The 17,943-nt window shown below is 33.8% G+C and overlaps 1 protein-coding gene and 1 long non-coding RNA gene across 2 annotated transcripts in view; one reads left to right on the top strand and one right to left on the bottom strand.

Annotated features, from left to right (window-relative positions):
* LOC127739256 (DNA ligase 4-like) overlaps window positions 1-4,066 on the bottom strand; it is a 37,477-nt gene extending 33,411 nt beyond the window's left edge. The window contains exons 1-3 of the mRNA XM_052250882.1: window positions 3,760-4,066; window positions 1,915-1,992; window positions 928-1,029 (exon numbers count right to left, since the gene is read on the bottom strand). Coding sequence (XP_052106842.1) covers window positions 928-1,029; window positions 1,915-1,992; window positions 3,760-3,957 — 378 coding nt within the window. The 5' untranslated portion in view covers window positions 3,958-4,066. The remainder of the gene's footprint in view (window positions 1-927; window positions 1,030-1,914; window positions 1,993-3,759) is intronic.
* A 164-nt stretch (window positions 4,067-4,230) lies between these two features.
* On the top strand, window positions 4,231-10,761 carry LOC127698426 (uncharacterized). The gene is made up of 3 exons (XR_007980830.1): window positions 4,231-4,314; window positions 7,644-7,752; window positions 8,238-10,761. It is a non-coding gene; the product is annotated as an uncharacterized LOC127698426 (long non-coding RNA).
* Window positions 10,762-17,943: the final 7,182 nt, after the last annotated feature.

Here is a 17,943-nt window from a genome sequence, read left to right as displayed (position 1 = left end):
TGTGTGGCATATATATTTGTGCATCTAACGAACTATGAATTGCATGATTCTAGAAAGTATTAAATACCGTATAGGTTACAATACACCATTAGATTTCATGGGCGCAGCCATTTTATGAGCATAACATGGTATTCAGAATTAAGAGTATAGCTAATCCTGATTGGTTGATATGTGCGCCCATTATTTTTTGTTATTAGAGACTTCGTGCATTCTGCATTATACCAAAGGCCAAATAAATTATTTTCCTTAGCCCTAACGGAACTGAGATGTCTTTTAAACGCTAGGATGAGACACGTATTTTTAAGTGCAAAATGGATAGGCATGGGAGATAAGTACAAAATACGCTAAGAAAAGCTACGGCGGGGGCATAAAAAAAAGAAAAATTTAACAGTTTTTCCATTTGTAAAGGGCATAACTCTAAAACAGTAAAAGTGACGGCACCAAAATTCAAAGTTGATCTATATATTGTGATAATAAGCATTGTGTATAAGTTTCATAACATTTGGTTGAGGCAAACTTAAGTAAGAGAACGGAAACGAAAAATTTAACAATTTTTCCATTTGTAAAGACGCATAACTCTAGAACAGTAAAAGTGACGCCACCAAAATTCAAACTTGATCTGTATTTAGTGGTAATAAGCATTGTGTATAAGTTTCATAACATTTGGCTGAGGCAAACTTAAGATTTTCATTTGATCTTATGACAAATTTAGCTACTAGTACTTTAAATCACATTTAGCATTCTGGAATATTCTTTTTGAAAATGAAGCTGCTGGGAAATTCAACAAACAGCTGATATGACTTGATACTTTCAAAATGGTGATTGAGGTTGTTATTCTCAAATTCTATCTGGAAAAATAAAATGCACACAGGAAATAGCTGATTCCACTTTGTCATTCATCAGTTCCAAATATTGTATTCTACTTACCATTTTAGCAGATTTAGGAGCTTTGTAATTAAGTAATCTATTAGCATCTGGACTGTCTTTTCCAAGACATAAAACCTCTATTAACAGCTTGGCTAGCATGTGCTGTAAAATATGTTACCGATTAGTAATTTTTAACTGTAAACATAAACCAGACATATACAGGTACTGGTACATTTCTCTTCATTTAAAAAATTTCAAAACATTTAAGACATCATAATAACACCCTATAAATAAAGATAGAAAAGATACAACAGTGTCCATCCATGTGTGGTAATTTGTATCCTTTATTGTAAATATGTGTATATCCATCTGTTTCACTGAGCCACACAACATATACATGTAGGTCCAGTCTTTTCCCAATCTGTTTCTTTATCTGTGACTTTATACATGTATACAGGTATATATATATATATATGCTTTCATTTTCCCATTACATTTTGTAAATGGTATACTGTGGATTCATTATTATTCGTTTGATACCAATTTTTGTGAATTCCAAGGGTACAAGTGAACCACTAATTCAAATATTCAAGGAATTACACATTTTATATAAGGATGTATGCAGATTTTGGTAAAACAGCAAAATCAAATATCAACGAAAACGCAATTTTTCAATCTATGAAAATTGGTACCCACGAAAATAAATGGATCAACAGTATCTTATTGCATGTCTACACTTAAGGCTACTGAACTCCACTTACAGTCACTATTGAATAGAAAAATTACTGGTTTGGACTTTTTGAAAAATGCAATGTGTGCTGTAACAGAGCAGGTTGGCTTGTCTTTCCTGAGCACTTGATATAACTCTTTGATTTTTTATGGGAATGATGTTGAAAGCAACATGTAAAGTTATCAATATTGTCTGTTATGTGCCTATGTTTTCCAATACCATGTCTTTGTCTAAGTCTTGTATTGTTTTATGGCTTTAAAACATTTGGATTTGTCTTAAATCAAACATCCTCTGGAGTATTTCTTATCTCTACTTACTTCTTTAATGCCATAGGCTAATCTTTCCTTTTCAAGATGTGGGATCAAAAGTCTCATTGCTGAATAAAAGGAATCATTCTGAAATAAACACAAACTGTATGAAAACCTATTTTCATCATTTGTGTCATTAGACATATGATAATTGTGGACCATATACATTCTTGTAAAGATTCTTTTGTACATACAATGACTAAGTCCAGTGTACAGTGAGAAGTTCTAACATCGATGTCCAAAAAATGTCCAATGTCCCTAGTAATGTTTGTTTTAGTAAAAGTGAGTTGAGATGGAATATTTCACTTGTACTTTTAAAAACAATCTTGATTGTTGAAAGAGAACATCTGCATTGTTAAAATCTTTTGTGTAGTCTTTACTCTTTTTTAAGTTTTGCCATAAACTGTCATGACTGTGATTCATAGCAGTAAAGGAATAAATCTGTAATAAGTTATTCCCCCCACAGGAATATCAATCACTTAGCAGTAACTAATATCTCCAAAATGAATGTAATTATTATCAAGCACAAATAACATGATTATAACCATTTCTTTGCATGTCAAACTCGTATATAATTATTGTAAGTTTAAGTGCTAAAATGGAGTTGTAACAACTGCAACAAATGAAGTTATACCCAGTTTTGTTTCTTTTGCCTCGTCTCTTCTTGGGTATTTTAAAACTGTTTTCTTAAATTAATTTGTTTTCTTGGTGTGTTATTACACCATGGTTTGTCTTTTTCTTATACGTTTTTTGTTTTTGAAGGAACTCGTTCTTCTGTAGTTTTAACATGTTCATTTAGGAAAGCATTTGCGATTCATCACATAATAATTTCATATTAGGTTGACAGTGTCAACTTGACACATGGAGTAAGTCAGATTTCCAAAGTAAATGATTGTAAATTCTGCAATTTCAACATGCATTGACATGCACATGTTTAAGAAAACCATTTGTGATTCCTCACACACTATTCACAAAAAGAATTTTCAAGATACACAGATATAAATAAACAAATTAATAACTGAAAACTTTAATGTATTAATTCCTGAAGGTTTAAATGCAATCAGTCTATACATGCTGTAAGGAATGAATTATAGCTCATTATACATTTCATTTGTACATTGTATATAAAGGATAGATATATATATATATAAACAAGTCTAAATTGAAAACAACGTTCAAACCTATGATTGCGTTGGATAAAAACCGCAATTTTTATAGTGTGCATGCAAAACAAATTTCTTCATAGAGGGGTCTAAATACAACACAAACAACATTTTCCAATAGACCAAAACAGTGAAAAAGTATATTTTAACAAAACGCATTTGACTAAATTGGATGAATTTATACAACAACAGATGTTCTTAAACCCTGCTGACTGCCATTGGCGATTGCCAAATAAACGGATCACAAGTTGTTACAAAATGGATCTTTTAAAATTATTAATTTAAAACCAAACAGAAAACAATAAACTTGCGGAAAAGATGGTATATATATATATATATATATATATATATAGTAACCCTGATGGGCAAGTATTGGACAGTGGCAGATCCAGGTGACATTGAGGATGTTGACCCCCCCCCCCCCAAAAAAAAAAAACAAGACAATAATCTCATGTTTTTCATGAGAAATGTAAAAATTTTGTATAAATTCATCCAATTTTTTTGTGTGTATATATGTCTCTGGTTAGACACAGAGTTATAATATCCATTGGTAAATTCATTCATTTCATAAGTCTGTACATTTAACATTCTATGTTTACGAAATAAACAGAACTATCAGGCAATGGAAATTACTGGACTTCACTCTTCAGGGTATATTAATATTATATCTAATGTTTTCTGTAATGCTCACTGTTTTCTTATCATCTTTATGGAGCTGATTATGAAAATCTCTCCATTTATCAATAAATTCTTTCATTATTTTTTTCTTTTTATCATTTCCTTGAGTTTTTGATATTTTCTCTAGCAGACCACAGAGTTCTGCAAAAAACACTTTGGATGCTACTGATGGACCATCATCTCTGACATCTTCATTTTCCTGGTGATCCATTTGCTGAGAAGTTTTAGATTTCAATTGTAGCTTCTTATTGTTTTTTAATTGCTTGTTATTTAGACTACTAAAAGTTTTGTCGTTTCAGCATTTTAATTTTTAGCTTTTTTCGAGTAATAATATATATATCAAAACGTGATGAAAACCACTATAAGCACCACCGTTTGATTGGATTATTGTTTTCCTGGTAACCTGTCTAGTGGTTGAGACAAGGGACCAACCATTTTTTTTTTTCGATTTATTTCTAGCTTTTTCATTATTATGGATCGAAAGCTCGTAGTTATTTCTGCGAATGCTCAATCAAATCAAAACATCCGGTTTGTTTAGCCCACATTGAGCTCCACATTTTATAGGCATGTATGGTTGTCTAATTAACTGTTTAGGTTCAAATGTGTATTACAAAGTCCCTAACGGGACATCTAGTCCAATTTAAAAGTCTACCGGAATGTTTTTTCATTGGAAATTTTATTAGATATAAAGCACCACCAAAAATGAACTAAACACCAGGGGAGGAAGCTTCTGTCTTTATGTCTATCAGACGGGTATATGGGGTCTATATCACATGTGAGCAGCTGCTTTTGAGGTCAAATTGAGTTTTAAGACGCATTGCCATTGGTCCACAAGCTTGTGTTGTCCATTCCAGAGGCCACTTATGGTATATTTCATCTGTTCATTAAAAAGTTATATATCAGCACCACCAGAAAAAACTTACCAACACAGATGATAACTTCCACCCCGCTGTCCAAATAATGTCCAATAAGCAGGAAGACAGGTCTACAAACCTCTTTTGGGGTCTATGTTAATTTGTAGGGCCCATTAACCCACAAACACTTTTGATCCAATCCTAAGTATAGAGGTTATGGTACATGTATATTTCATTAAAAAAAAGTAACAAGCACCACCAAAAATGAACTAAGCACCATGCGATGTAGCTTCCCTCCCATTAGTCCAACCGATGGGTATAGGGGTCTAAAACACTCTTTGGGGTTCTAAGTTGGTTTGTGAAGCTCGTTGATCTACAGGCACCTTTGGTCCAATCTTCAAGTCAAGGGGTCTTTTATGTTATATTTCATTCAAGAAATATACAAGCACCACCAAAAAACGAACTTATCACTACAGGAGATAGCTTCCTTCCCACTGGTCCAACAGACAGGTTTAAGGGTCTCGAACACTCTTTGGTGTTCTAAGTTGGTTTGTTAGGCTCATTGGTCCACAGGCAACTTTGGTCCACTCTACAAGTCAAGGGGTCTTTTATATTATATTTTATTTGATAAAAATATAAGCACCACCAAAAACAAACTTTGCACCACATGAGGTAGCTTCCCTCTCTTTGGTCCAACAGATTGGTATAGGGGTCTAAAATACTCTTTGGGGTTCTAAGTTGGTTTGAGAAGCTCGTTGATCTACAGGTACCTTTGGTCCAATCTTCAAGTCAAGGGGTCTTTTATGTTATATTTCATTCAAAAAATATACAAGCACCACCAAAAAACGAACTTATCACTACAGGAGATAGCTTCCTTCCCACTGGTCCAACAGACAGGTTTAAGGGTCTCGAACAATCTTTGGTGTTCTAAGTTGGTTTATTAGGCTCATTGGTCCACAGGCAACTTTGGTCCAATCTACAAGTCAAGGGGTCTTTTATATTATATTTTATTTGATAAAAATATAAGCACCACCAAAAACAAACTTTGCACCACAAGAGGTAGCTTCCCTCCCTTTGGTCCAACAGATTGGTATAGGGGTCTAAAATACTCTTTAGGGTATTAAGTTGGTTTGTGAAGCTCGTTGATCTACAGGTACCTTTGGTCCAATCTTCAAGTCAAGATGTCTTTTATGTTATATTTCATTCAAGGAATATGCAAGCACCACCAAAACACGAACTTATCACTACGGGAGATAGCTTCTTTCCCACTGGTCCAACAGACAGGTTTAAGGGTCTCAAACGCTCTTTGGTGTTCTAAGTTGGTTTGTTAGGCTCATTGGTCCACAGGCAACTTTGGTCCACTCTACAAGTCAAGGGGTCTTTTATATTATATTTTATTTGATAAAAATATAAGCACCACCAAAAAACAAACTTTGCATCACGGGAGGTAACTTCCCTCCCAATGGTCCAAAGGATGGGTAATGGGTCAAAAATACTCTTTGGGATTCTGAGTTGGTTTGTAAGGCCTGTCGGTCTAAAGGCAACTGTGGTCCAATCTACACAAGTCCAGGGGTCTCAGGGTATATTTCACCAAAGAAAAATATAAGCACCACCAAAAACAAACTAAGCACCACAGGAGGTAGCTTCCCTCCCTTTTGGTCCAACAGATGGGTATAGGGGTCTAAAACACTCTTTGGGGTTCTTAGTTATTTTTTAAGGCTCATTGGTCCACAGGCACCTGTGGTCCAATTTACAGGTCCTGGGGTCTATAAGGGTATTTTTCATTAAAGAAAAATATAAGCACCACCAAACACAAACTAAGCACCATGGGAGGTAGCTTTCCTCTCGTTGGTCCATCAGACAGGTTTAGGGGTCTAACACACTCTTTATGGGTCTAAGATGATTTGAAAAGCACATGTGGTGCAATCTTCTAGTCCAGAGGTCTGTTGTGGTATATTTCATTAAAGAAATATAAGCACCACCAAAAATGAACTTAGCACCACGGATGGTTGCTTCCATCCCCTTGGTCCAACAGACAGGTATAGGGGTGTAAAAAAACTTTGGGAGGTCTATGTTGATTTATAGGGCCCATTGTCTGTGGTCCAATCTACAAGTCCAGGAGTCTTTTATGATATATTTCATCAAAGAAAAATATAAGCACCACCAAAAACGATCTTAGCACCACAGGAAGTAGCTTCCACCCCTTGGTCCAGCAGACAGTTATAAGGGTCTAAAACACTGTTTTAAGGTTTAAGTTAATTTGTAAAGCCTATTGGTCCACAAGCAACCATTGTCATGTTGACAAGTCTGGATACCTCTTATGGTATTCTTCATTAATTATATAAAAGCACCACCAAAAATGAACTTAGTAACACAGGTGGTAATACAACCTCATTGATGATTATAGAGGTCTTATGTTCTCTTTAAGGATCTAAGTAGATTCCTAAGACCCATTGGTCAACAATTCCCAATGATTTGTTTAACAAGTCAATAGTCCTTTAATGGTGGACATCTTAAATTAATTAAGCACTACCAAACACAAATTAAGCACCACAAGACCCTTTGGTCTACATGTATGCACAAAATGTTACTGACAGGTCCTTATCCTTAAAGCTGTGTAAATGCAAACAAATGTTATGAGGAGATTTTAAAGCCAGAAAATTAAAATTCTTATGATAATTCTCTATTGCTCTACCTGTCTTCAAGGCAAGAACCCTCTAAAGGAGCACATGAAGTAGTATGAAATAAGCACCACAAAAACATGAAGTAACTTTGTAAAAAAGAAGAAAAAACAAATATGATATTCAGCAACAAACAGCAACAACTTAATAACAGGCTCCTGACTTGGGACAGTCACATAAAGAATATTTTAATAGATCGATACATAGAACCAAAACAAACAAAAAAAAAAACCATAAATAACATGACATGTTCATTATGATGTGACATTTAAAATCATATGCTAAATTATTGATTCTTAATTGTACATCAATTTTATGAGTTTGTGTGTCTATATATCTAAATCTTGTTTTTCTTTCCGCAGACTTATCCAAATTGACATCAAAAGTGTTCAGATATCAGATGTATCACAGCTAAAGAATGAAAGTATTTGTGGTCCTTTCACAGCTTTTGCCTACAGTCAGCTTTTTATGGTATGATAATATGCATGTCTTAAGTATTTTATAGTATATACAAATGTAAATTAAATCAATGTATACACACCTTTTATCAATTAATAATTTGTTCATTCATTTACACATAGTTTGATAAATTACATTAAACATAATCTAAATAAATTATCACATATTAAAGTAAACAATAAGTTTATATCCAATTGGGCAAATATAAGTTTCAAGTAGACAATTATTCTATAATATTACAAAAGTGGCAAATGACCTGTAGTTGTTAATTTCTGTATCATTTGGTCTCTTGTAAAGAGTTGTCTCATAGGCAATCATACCACATCTTTTTTTTAATAAATACATGAACAATTTGTTAAGGGGCTGATTTTAGCTGATTCAGACAATTTATTTCATTCTATCTTGATTGATTCTGTAGCACTTAACAAATGTCACAAGCACACACGTAATTGAATTTCATATTATTAATTTAATACATGTACGCTTTATTATTTCAGTGAATTAAAGAATCAAGAGATATCAAGCTGACCAACTGTCAAGAAAGGGAAGGCAACTCCATCTGAAGGAAATTAAAAGAAAAGATTTTACAATTACAACAATAGATGTGAAAATGTTATTTTTTCAATCTAATAATACACATAACAAAAAATACACTTAAGAAATACTGTTCAAGATTGTTTCTTAAAATGTCAGTCTTACATTTCAGTAGGAGTTTAAAGTTTGCAAATACTTTTTTTATATACTTGACGATGTATTGTAAATGTAAATTTGTCAGATTTAAAGTTTTCAAGGCTTTAATTATCTCCCCTTATTAATCTCCAAAAAACTACTTATGCAAGCCTCTTTATTTTCCAACTCCTAGAATTCAAAATTTTTAAAAGGTCAAAACGTGTGTCAAATTTTCTTTCTTTGTTTACTGTTTTATGATTGGAGTTCAACCTTTTATCTCAAGAACAAAATAAAAGAAACCTACTGTGCACAGATGTTTTAATTAACTGTAAAAGTCTTCCTCTCTTTTTTTTATGAATTGTAAAGATAATTTTTGAAGACAGACAATTTAACACTGTATTAGAGAAATGTAGTTTATAGAAATTCAAGATACATTTTGTAAAACCAAACAATATGACTCTTTTACTTAAATTAGTTCTTATTTCAAAATCGCATGACTAAGGGAGATAACTCTACTTCTAAATTATTTATCTGAAATAGTAAATTAAAGTGGCTCATTTTAGTATTATCACTGACTGATAGATTTGCCACTTGATAGAGATTAACGTTCATATCAATTGATGATAAATTATATCTGCTGATGCAAAATTGTCCCTTGCTTTAAAGTATTACTTTTATATTAAATATATGGTGCTTTCAGGAGTTATGTCCCTTTAATATTTTTTTTATCAGAATATGTTTGTTATATATGTAAACAAGGTGGGATTTTATACTAATTACAATATCTTTATTTGTATTCAAGGTTGTCAAACAGTCCCGTAGTTGTAGTATTTTTATACGACCGCAAAAATTTTTTGGGATCGTATAATGGTATGATGTCACCGTCTGCTTCGTCGTCCGAAGACACATTGGTTTCCGGACAATAACTTTAGTTTAAGTGAATGGATCTCTATGAAATTTTTTAAAAAGGTTCAATTTCACAAAAGGAAGGTTGGGATTGATTTTGGGCATGATGGTCCCAACCGTTTGGAATAAGGGGCCCAAAACAAGCATTTTTCTAGTTTCAGGATAATAACTTGTGTATAAGTATTTCGATTACTCTGAAATTGTACCACAATGTTTAATACCACAAGTAGAAGGTTGGGATTCAATATAGGGGTTATTGGGCCAACAGTTCAGGAATAAAGGGCCAAAAAGGGGCCAAAAACAGGCATTTTTCTAGTTTCCAGACAATAACTTGTGTGTAAGTGTATGGATCTCTCTGACATTGTACCACAAGGTTCCATATAACAAAGGGAAGGCTGGGATTGAGTTTGGGGTTAATTGCCCTAAACATGTAGGAATTAGGGGCCAAAAAAGGGCCAAAAAGAAGCATTTTTCTAGTTTCCAGACAATAACTTGTGTTTAAGTGTATAGATCTCTCTGAAATTGTACTACAAGGTTCCATACTACAAAGGAAAGGCTGGGATTGAGTTTTGGGGTTATTGCTCCAAGGGGGTTTCAATAAGTTGAAAAGGGGGGGCGGGATTTTTTGTTTACAATTTTTTTAAGGGATTCATATTTTTTTTCAAAATTATTCAAATTTCGAATTTTTGAAAAGTTTCAAGAAGAAATTTTTAATTGCACAGTATAGTGCAATAGATTTGTAAGATCTTTGACCACATTTATTTTGTGTCAGAAACCTATATTATGTCAAAAATTTGATCACAATCCAAATTCAGACAGTATCAAGCTTGAATATTGTGTCCAAATTTGCCCCAACTGTTCAGGGTTTGACCTCTGCGGTCGTATCAAGCTGCGCTCAGCGAAGCATTTTATTGAATTTAGAGATGATCTGTATTATGTATTAAAATTAATTGTTCCTTTTCCTCTATTACATAGTAATGGCTTATTTTTTTTTTATATCAACCTTAATTGTGAAACTATTCAGAATTGATGAATTCTGAAATTCTGCAGTTTAGATCTGTGGTAATTAATAAGTTTTGTAAATTTGAAACATAATTTAAGTTGACATGTAACATTTTCAAACATATACAAATGAACACTTCTTTTTTTTTTATTTAAAAGACAATAAATTGAAAAACTTATTACATTTTAAATTAATGTATATCCTACCTACTGATACTTCTAAGAATTATGAATGCAAATAAAAATGTTCATAGCTATAAATTTATAGAAAGTCAAACTTTAAAAGAAACAGTGGGGTTTCTGTGCATAATTTATGTTTAATTTGAAATTGTACTGTTTTTTGATTGTACATTGTGCTGAATGTTGAATGAAGTTTATCTGTATGGATGAAACTTATGTTTTTAATATTCATTGATTAATAAACTTAATAAGAATATAATGCAATACCTGTCTTTCTATATTTCTGAATCAATTCAAACTACCACAATTTATAACATAAAAAAAAAACATTTGTCTTCTGTTTTGGGTTTCTCTATGTCCATTTTAAAAATAATTACTCCTGTTAAACTAAGCATGAACATTTTCTTGATTACTGTTCCAATCAATAGATTATAAATCATATGTCACAGAATGCGAGACATAGGGATACTGATCTCAATTTTTTTATTTCAGAAGGTAGAAGAGTTTGATAAATTATATTTAGATGTCTGGCTTGTGTCTGGTGTCATTGATCTAAGTGTTTTTGTCACCTGATTTTGTCAGTTATCATGAGTAAAAGGACAATTATATTTGGTATTAACTCTGCACAAGAGGTATACATTTCTGTAAGAAGGGGTTCATCTGATGTTACTTCTTTTTAATTATTAATTAGTCAAATACTATAAGCAATAGTAAATATGTGTTGAGTATGAAATGATGATAAGATCTATGTGTCCGTTTGGCAGGATTCATCTGACTTTTATATTGAATTTCATGATAATAATGAATTTCTTTATTAAAGTGTCACATACTAATTGTCATAAAACCATTACAGTATTTGTGATATTTACACATACAACAATCAATATCCAGCCATGAGACATTATCAGTATAAAACTTTTTTACAACTAAACAATTCTTATTAAAAGTGTTCCTTATATCTGTAAACTTGTCAAACAAAAAACAAAACAAAAATGAAACTTATACACAATGCTTATTACCACAAAACACAGATCAAGTTTGAATTTTGGTGGTGTCACTTTAATATAAAATTTAATCCTGGTATCTATGATGAGTTTATTTAACTATTCTAGAGTTATGCCCCTTTATAAATGGAAAAATTGCTAAATTTTTTATTTCTGTTTTCTAACTTTAGTTTGCCTTAACCAAATATACTGAAACTTAAACACAATGCTTATTACCACATAACACAGATAAATTTTGAATTTTGGTGGCAACACTGTTCTAGTGTTATGGCCCTTTACAAGATGAAAAAATGCTGAATTTTTCGTTTCTGTGACTGTCCTGTTAAGTTTGCTTCGACCAAATGTTACGAAACTTATACAAAATGCTTATTACCACAAAACTCAAATTAGGAACAAACTTGGGTAGGGTCACATTTACTGTTCTTGATATATGTTCCTTTATAACATTTTATTCAAGCGGGGGCATTATCTGTGTCCCATGGACACATTCCCCATTTATTTTTACATTGTAGCTATTATCTTGAAAACTATAATAGATAGTAAAAAACTTTGATTAATAAAAATGATCAACAATGCAATATCTACAATTAAGACAAAATGGAAGAAATCAACCAACGACTCCTAGTTGGAGTATTTGCCCTTAAACGACGATTTATCTTCTTTTTTGTTTGAATATATTTTTGCCTTTAAACGATAAGAATTGTAATAAATAGACACTTAAAATCTAAAAAATGATCAACAAGGCAAGATCTACTAACAAATCAAATTTTGCGTATATAGTTAATAGACTGTCGCCCTTCTAAGGAGTGATTGCCTTTAAATGAGGATTTTTTTTACCCTCTTTTGTTTCTTGAGCAAAACAAAAGATAGAAAGAAACGAAACCGACTAAATGATCAGCAATACAAGATTAACAAAACAGAGGTATTTAAATGAGAATTCTATTCCCATTTATAATGTTTGAGAGTGTCCTTTGTTGAATAAGATCAAAAACCAAGGTGAGCGACACAGGCTCTTTAGAGCCTCTAGTTCTGTAACACTTGTACAAGTGTTCAGTCCAGCTTTGTTTCATTAACGTAGCTGTTAATATCTTGTAGGAAGGAATTCATCATTCTTTCTAAATAAATCTGATTTAAACAGAAAGGTCACTGAAACTGACATCATTAGAATGATAAATTGAAAATATACTTTTTAAGTTTGGAGGACATGTTTTTCAACAGACAATTAACATTCTTTTGGGAGCCAACTGTGATCCTCTTTTAGTCCATCGTTTCTTAATTGAAATAAGACCTTCATAATATTGGAGCTTCTCAAGAAGAAATTTTAAAAGCTAGACTTTTACTTCCCTTTTCCCAATGAAGAGAATGTTCTATTAAATAAATACGTTTGGTGACTATGTTGATACCATTCATCCCTTCCCAACTTGAAATAAAGCATACCATCAGTACAGCCAAGTCAACATCACATATTGACTTTCATCTAGCAATTAACAATAAGGGTGGTTCTGCATTAAACATAAAGACAAAGAAGATGATTTCAGCTTTCCTATTGTGAACTTTCCATTTCTATGTAACAACGTCTTTGCAGCACCATCAAATGAACTTATTCCAGTTGATATACGATATTTCATAGTTTGCATACACTAACATGATTACTTTGCAAGAGGCTGTTGCTTACAAGGAAGATTTTGGAATCAGAGATTTCAATTGGTAAAGTTAGCCCTTAAAAAAGGTTTACGGAAGCTGATATGATTTGGTTGACCGTTTTAGAATATCTGTGTCACAGATGACCACGGGTATGTTCCAAATTGTCAAAGCTATATTCCTGTTCTCTTTTCCTTGACTGTGAAATCGACTTATCACCAGATTTGTAATTGCCATGAGCGTCACGATGGGTGCCTCTTGTGGACCAAGATAATATGTTTACCTTCAAGAGCTCCTGATATAACCACCGGTATCTGGTGGGTCTTTTGTTGCTAAGACATATGTTTCTATGTGGTGTTTTGTAAAGTATTGCTTAATAGGTAGTCTTTTCGTTATATTCGTTGGATGCCAAACTTTTTCCCGTTTTCAACGGATGAATGGAATGTTTTGCAACTAACATTAAGATGAACTATGTTTTTTTTTATTGTTTAAGATTCAGTAACTCTAACCTGTATGGCATTTTGTTCATTGACTTGGACAGATTCTTCTTCAAGATTTCGAAGGTTTCTTAAAACGCATTTGGTATTTACTGCTAAAAGGGCTTTTGATGTTTGCATTTAAATAAAGTGTAGAGATAAAGTTTTTAAACATAAATAACTTATTTCAAACCTTAATGGAATTTCAGGAAACTTTTGCAAAAGCTTTTCCAAAATCAAGACATATATGGGAGTAATAAAGTCTAAATCTGAGCGCCATAAATGGAAATTCCAGCATTGAAGATATAAAAGCCAGCGATATAAAAATCAAGCGATGCTGGTACATTCGTGATAAATCAGAAAAATGTGTGACTGAAAATGTATAGTTTAGCGCTGTAGAAATAAAGTTATGCGTTGTAGATATAAAGATCAACACACGGGATGTAAAGTCCAGCGCTCAATATGCCAAGTCCAGCGGCAGAGGCTACATCTTCAGATCTTTCACACTAGACCTTATATTTTCTGCGGTAGACTTGACATTTTCAGCGTTTTAGTTTACGGCTTTAGCTCTGGACTTTGTATCTTCAGCGCTGGACTAAAAATGAATGTTGTTCATCTGTACGAGACCAGAGACCAATAGGCCGTAACTCTATACCATTCACATATATAGCATTTGAGCCTAATGCTAAGGACACCGGTTTGTCTCAAAGAGAATAGAAAGTTCTTGTGTATAATATCTTGCGCATTTAGCACTGTAGATGTGAATATTAGCGACAGAGAAAAAAAATTGCAATAGAGCAGATATTAAGTCAAGCACATGATATGTTAAATCTTACACTCGAGAGAGACAACATATAATAATAGAAATGTAATATAAAAGGAACATATGTCTTGCACTGAATACCCAATCACTGTCAGAGGTTAAGTATTTGTTTGTATCATAAGGTTTTATTCTTTACACCTCAAGCCCAAAGACAGTACTTCTTCAAAAGACAACTTTGCAGTTGCATTGCAAGATTTAGATGAATTTGGCTAACCGTTTATATTGATTCCTTCTGGTTTTACTTAACAGCTGAATTGCAACAAGACTATTCCTATAGAATAGATGTACGACTTCTAATTTCAAGCGCACGACTTTACATCTTCATCTTAAGACTTGACATATATTGCGCTAGACTTTGCTACTACAAGACCTTACACATCCAGTAAAAAGTAAAATAACAAAAATACTGAACTCCGAGGAAAATTCAAAACGGAAAGTCCCTTATCAAATGATAAACACATCAAACGAATGGACAACAACTGTCATACTCCTGACTAATAAAGGACTTATGCAGTGGGACCAGCGCTAAGACGACTATGACTATTTATATAAATTTGCACGGAGTCATGTCAGCCTCATTTAAATGATGAGTTATGATTAAGCGCTTGAGAAGTAAAGTTGTACGATGCAGATTTATACTCTACTAATGAAGTATTAAAGTAATCAGATGTTAAGTTTATCCGGCGCTGCAGTTGTAAAGTCTAGCGTACAAGAACTTCAGCGCTGGACTTTTATTTTATTTATACAGTACTTAATCAGTTCAGACATCTCCAAGGTTTTTCGACAGATGTTCAGCATCCCTCTGCAGTTCTAGGATCATATATTCAACTCTGTACTTTATATGTTCATGTGCATCTACATTGCCATACTTTGCATCAGTCAGTGTCAATCATTAGAGGTTATACATGTATCTACAGTGCTAATCTTTGCACACCCAGTGCAAGAATTTTTCATAAGCACCAGAGTTTACATTTCAACACTGCATTTTGTATTTCAGCGCTGGTAGTGAGAAAACATGCACTGCAAAACACTTTCAGCGCTAATCCATGCATTTTTAGCACTATACTTGAAATCTTAAATCTTAACTCTCAATGTCTTAAATATACAGGGTTACTTTAATTTCTGTGCGAGTAACAATTATCTATAGTGAACAATACTTGTGTGAATATATCACAAAAGACCATCGTATTAGATAATACTCCGATGAATTGATTTAGACTCTGGACCTTGCTTATTAGGCATAATGGATGATAGCTGCAGCCCGTGGTGCTAAATACAAAAAAGAAGATGTGGTATGATTGCCAATGAGACCACCCTCCACAAAAGAGCAAATGACACAGAAATTAACAGCTATAGGTCCCCGAACGACTTTTAACAATAAGCAATGTCCATACCGCATAGTCATTTATAAAAGGCCCCGAAATCACAAATGTAAAACAATTCAAACGAGAAAACCAACGGCCTAATTAATGTTCTCAAAAAAGAACAAAAACAAATACTAGTATGTAACACAGTAAAAAACGACAACCACTGAATTACAGGCTCCTGACTTGGGAAAGGCACATACATACAGAATGTGGCAGGTTTAAACATGTTAGCGGGATCCCCCCCCCCCACCCTAAACTTAAATTCATTTTTGGTGGTTCTTATAAATAAACTTCATGATAGGCACCATTATATGAAGGGACATCTTGGCCTTGTAGACTGGACAACTAAGTCTGATGGACCAATAGGCCCTAGAAACAATATAAGACCCTAATAGAGTGATAGAGGCTCTACTGGATAATAGCTGAAACCCATGGTGCTTAGTTTATTTTTGGTGGTGCTTATAGATATGCTTCCTGATATGAACCATTAAATGACTGGACATTGTAGACCGGACCACTTAGTCTGATGGACCAATAGACCCTGGAAACCACATTAGACCCTAATAGAGTAATTTAGACCCTGTATATTGCCTGTTGGACCTAATGGATGATAGCTACAGCCCGTGATGCTTAGTTCATTTGTTGTGGTGCTAATATATATGCACCATTAAAGAACTTGACATCTTGGCCTAGTACACCGAACCATTAAGTCTGATGGACCAATAGGCCATAGAAACCAGATATGACTACACCAGAGTGATTAAGACCCTACACTTTAGTTTTTGGACATTAAGGAACATAGCTGCTTCCCATGGTGCTTATTATTTTTTGGTGGTCCTTACAAATATATTAGACGGGTGGACATCTTCAACTTGCAGACGATTTTAGCAAGTCTGGTGGACCTATATGGTGTGTTTATCAGATTAGACACAAACTGAGTGCTTTAGACCCTGGACCTTGAAGCTTAGACCTATTGGAGGCTAGCTGCTGATCATGGTGCTTATTTCCTTTTGGTGGTGCTTATAAATAGATGAGATGGATGGACATCTTTAACTTGTTGACTTCTAGTATTCTAGAAAAGCTGGTGGACCCCGTTTAAGTGCTTTAGACCCTGGACCTATAATCTTATATCAATTGAAGGATAACTGCTACCCGTGGTGCTAAATTCGTTTTTGATGGTGCTTGTATTTTTCGTCAATGAAATATACCCAAAGAGACCCCTGGACTTCATGCGTCTGTGAACCAATGAGTCTTACAAACCAACTTAGAACCTAAAAGAGTGTTTTAGACATCTGAAACTGTCTGATGGACCAATAAGAGGAAAGCTACCTCCCGTGGTGCTTAGTTCGTGTTTTGTGTTGCTTATTTCTGTAATGAAATATACCCTAATAGACAGGTACATGTGGACCAATGGGCCTTACAAACCAACTTAAAACCTCAAAGAGTATTTTAGACCCCTATACCCGTCTGTTGGACCAAATGGGAGGAAGCTATCTCCCGTGGTGCTAAGTCCGTTTTTGGTGGTGCTTATATATGTATTTATTTAGATATATACCCTAAAAGACCCATGGACTTGTAAGTTGGACTACAGGTGTATGTGGACCAATGAGCCTTACAAACCAAGTAAGACTCCCAAAGAGTATTTTAGACCCTTTTACCCGTTTGTTGGACCAATGGGAGGGAAGCCACCTCCCGTGGTGCTAAGTTCGTTTTTGATGGTGCTTATATCTGTATTTAATGAAATATACCCTAAAAGATCCATGGAATTGGAAGTTGAACCACAGGTGCCTGTGGACCAATGAGCCTTACAAACTAACTTAGACTCCCAAGGGCTGCTTTTAACCCTTTTACCAGTCTGTTGGACCAATTGGAGGGAGGCCACCTTCCATGGTGCTAAGTTCGTTTTTGGTGGTGCTTATATCTGTATTTATTTAGATATATACCCTAAAAGACCCATGGACTTGTAAGTTGGACTACAGGTGTATGTGGACCAATGAGCCGTACAAACCAACTAAGACTCCCAAAGAGTATTTTATACCCCTACAACCGACTGCTGGGCCAATGGGAGACAAGCTATCTCCCGTGGTGCTTAGTTCATTTTTTGTGGTGCTTATATCTGTATTTTATAATGAAAT

This window comes from Mytilus californianus, unplaced genomic scaffold (assembly GCF_021869535.1).
Source record: "Mytilus californianus isolate M0D057914Y unplaced genomic scaffold, xbMytCali1.0.p SCAF_1, whole genome shotgun sequence".
Lineage (NCBI taxonomy): Eukaryota > Metazoa > Mollusca > Bivalvia > Mytilida > Mytilidae > Mytilus > Mytilus californianus.
This window is presented reverse-complemented; position numbering and strand designations above follow the sequence as displayed.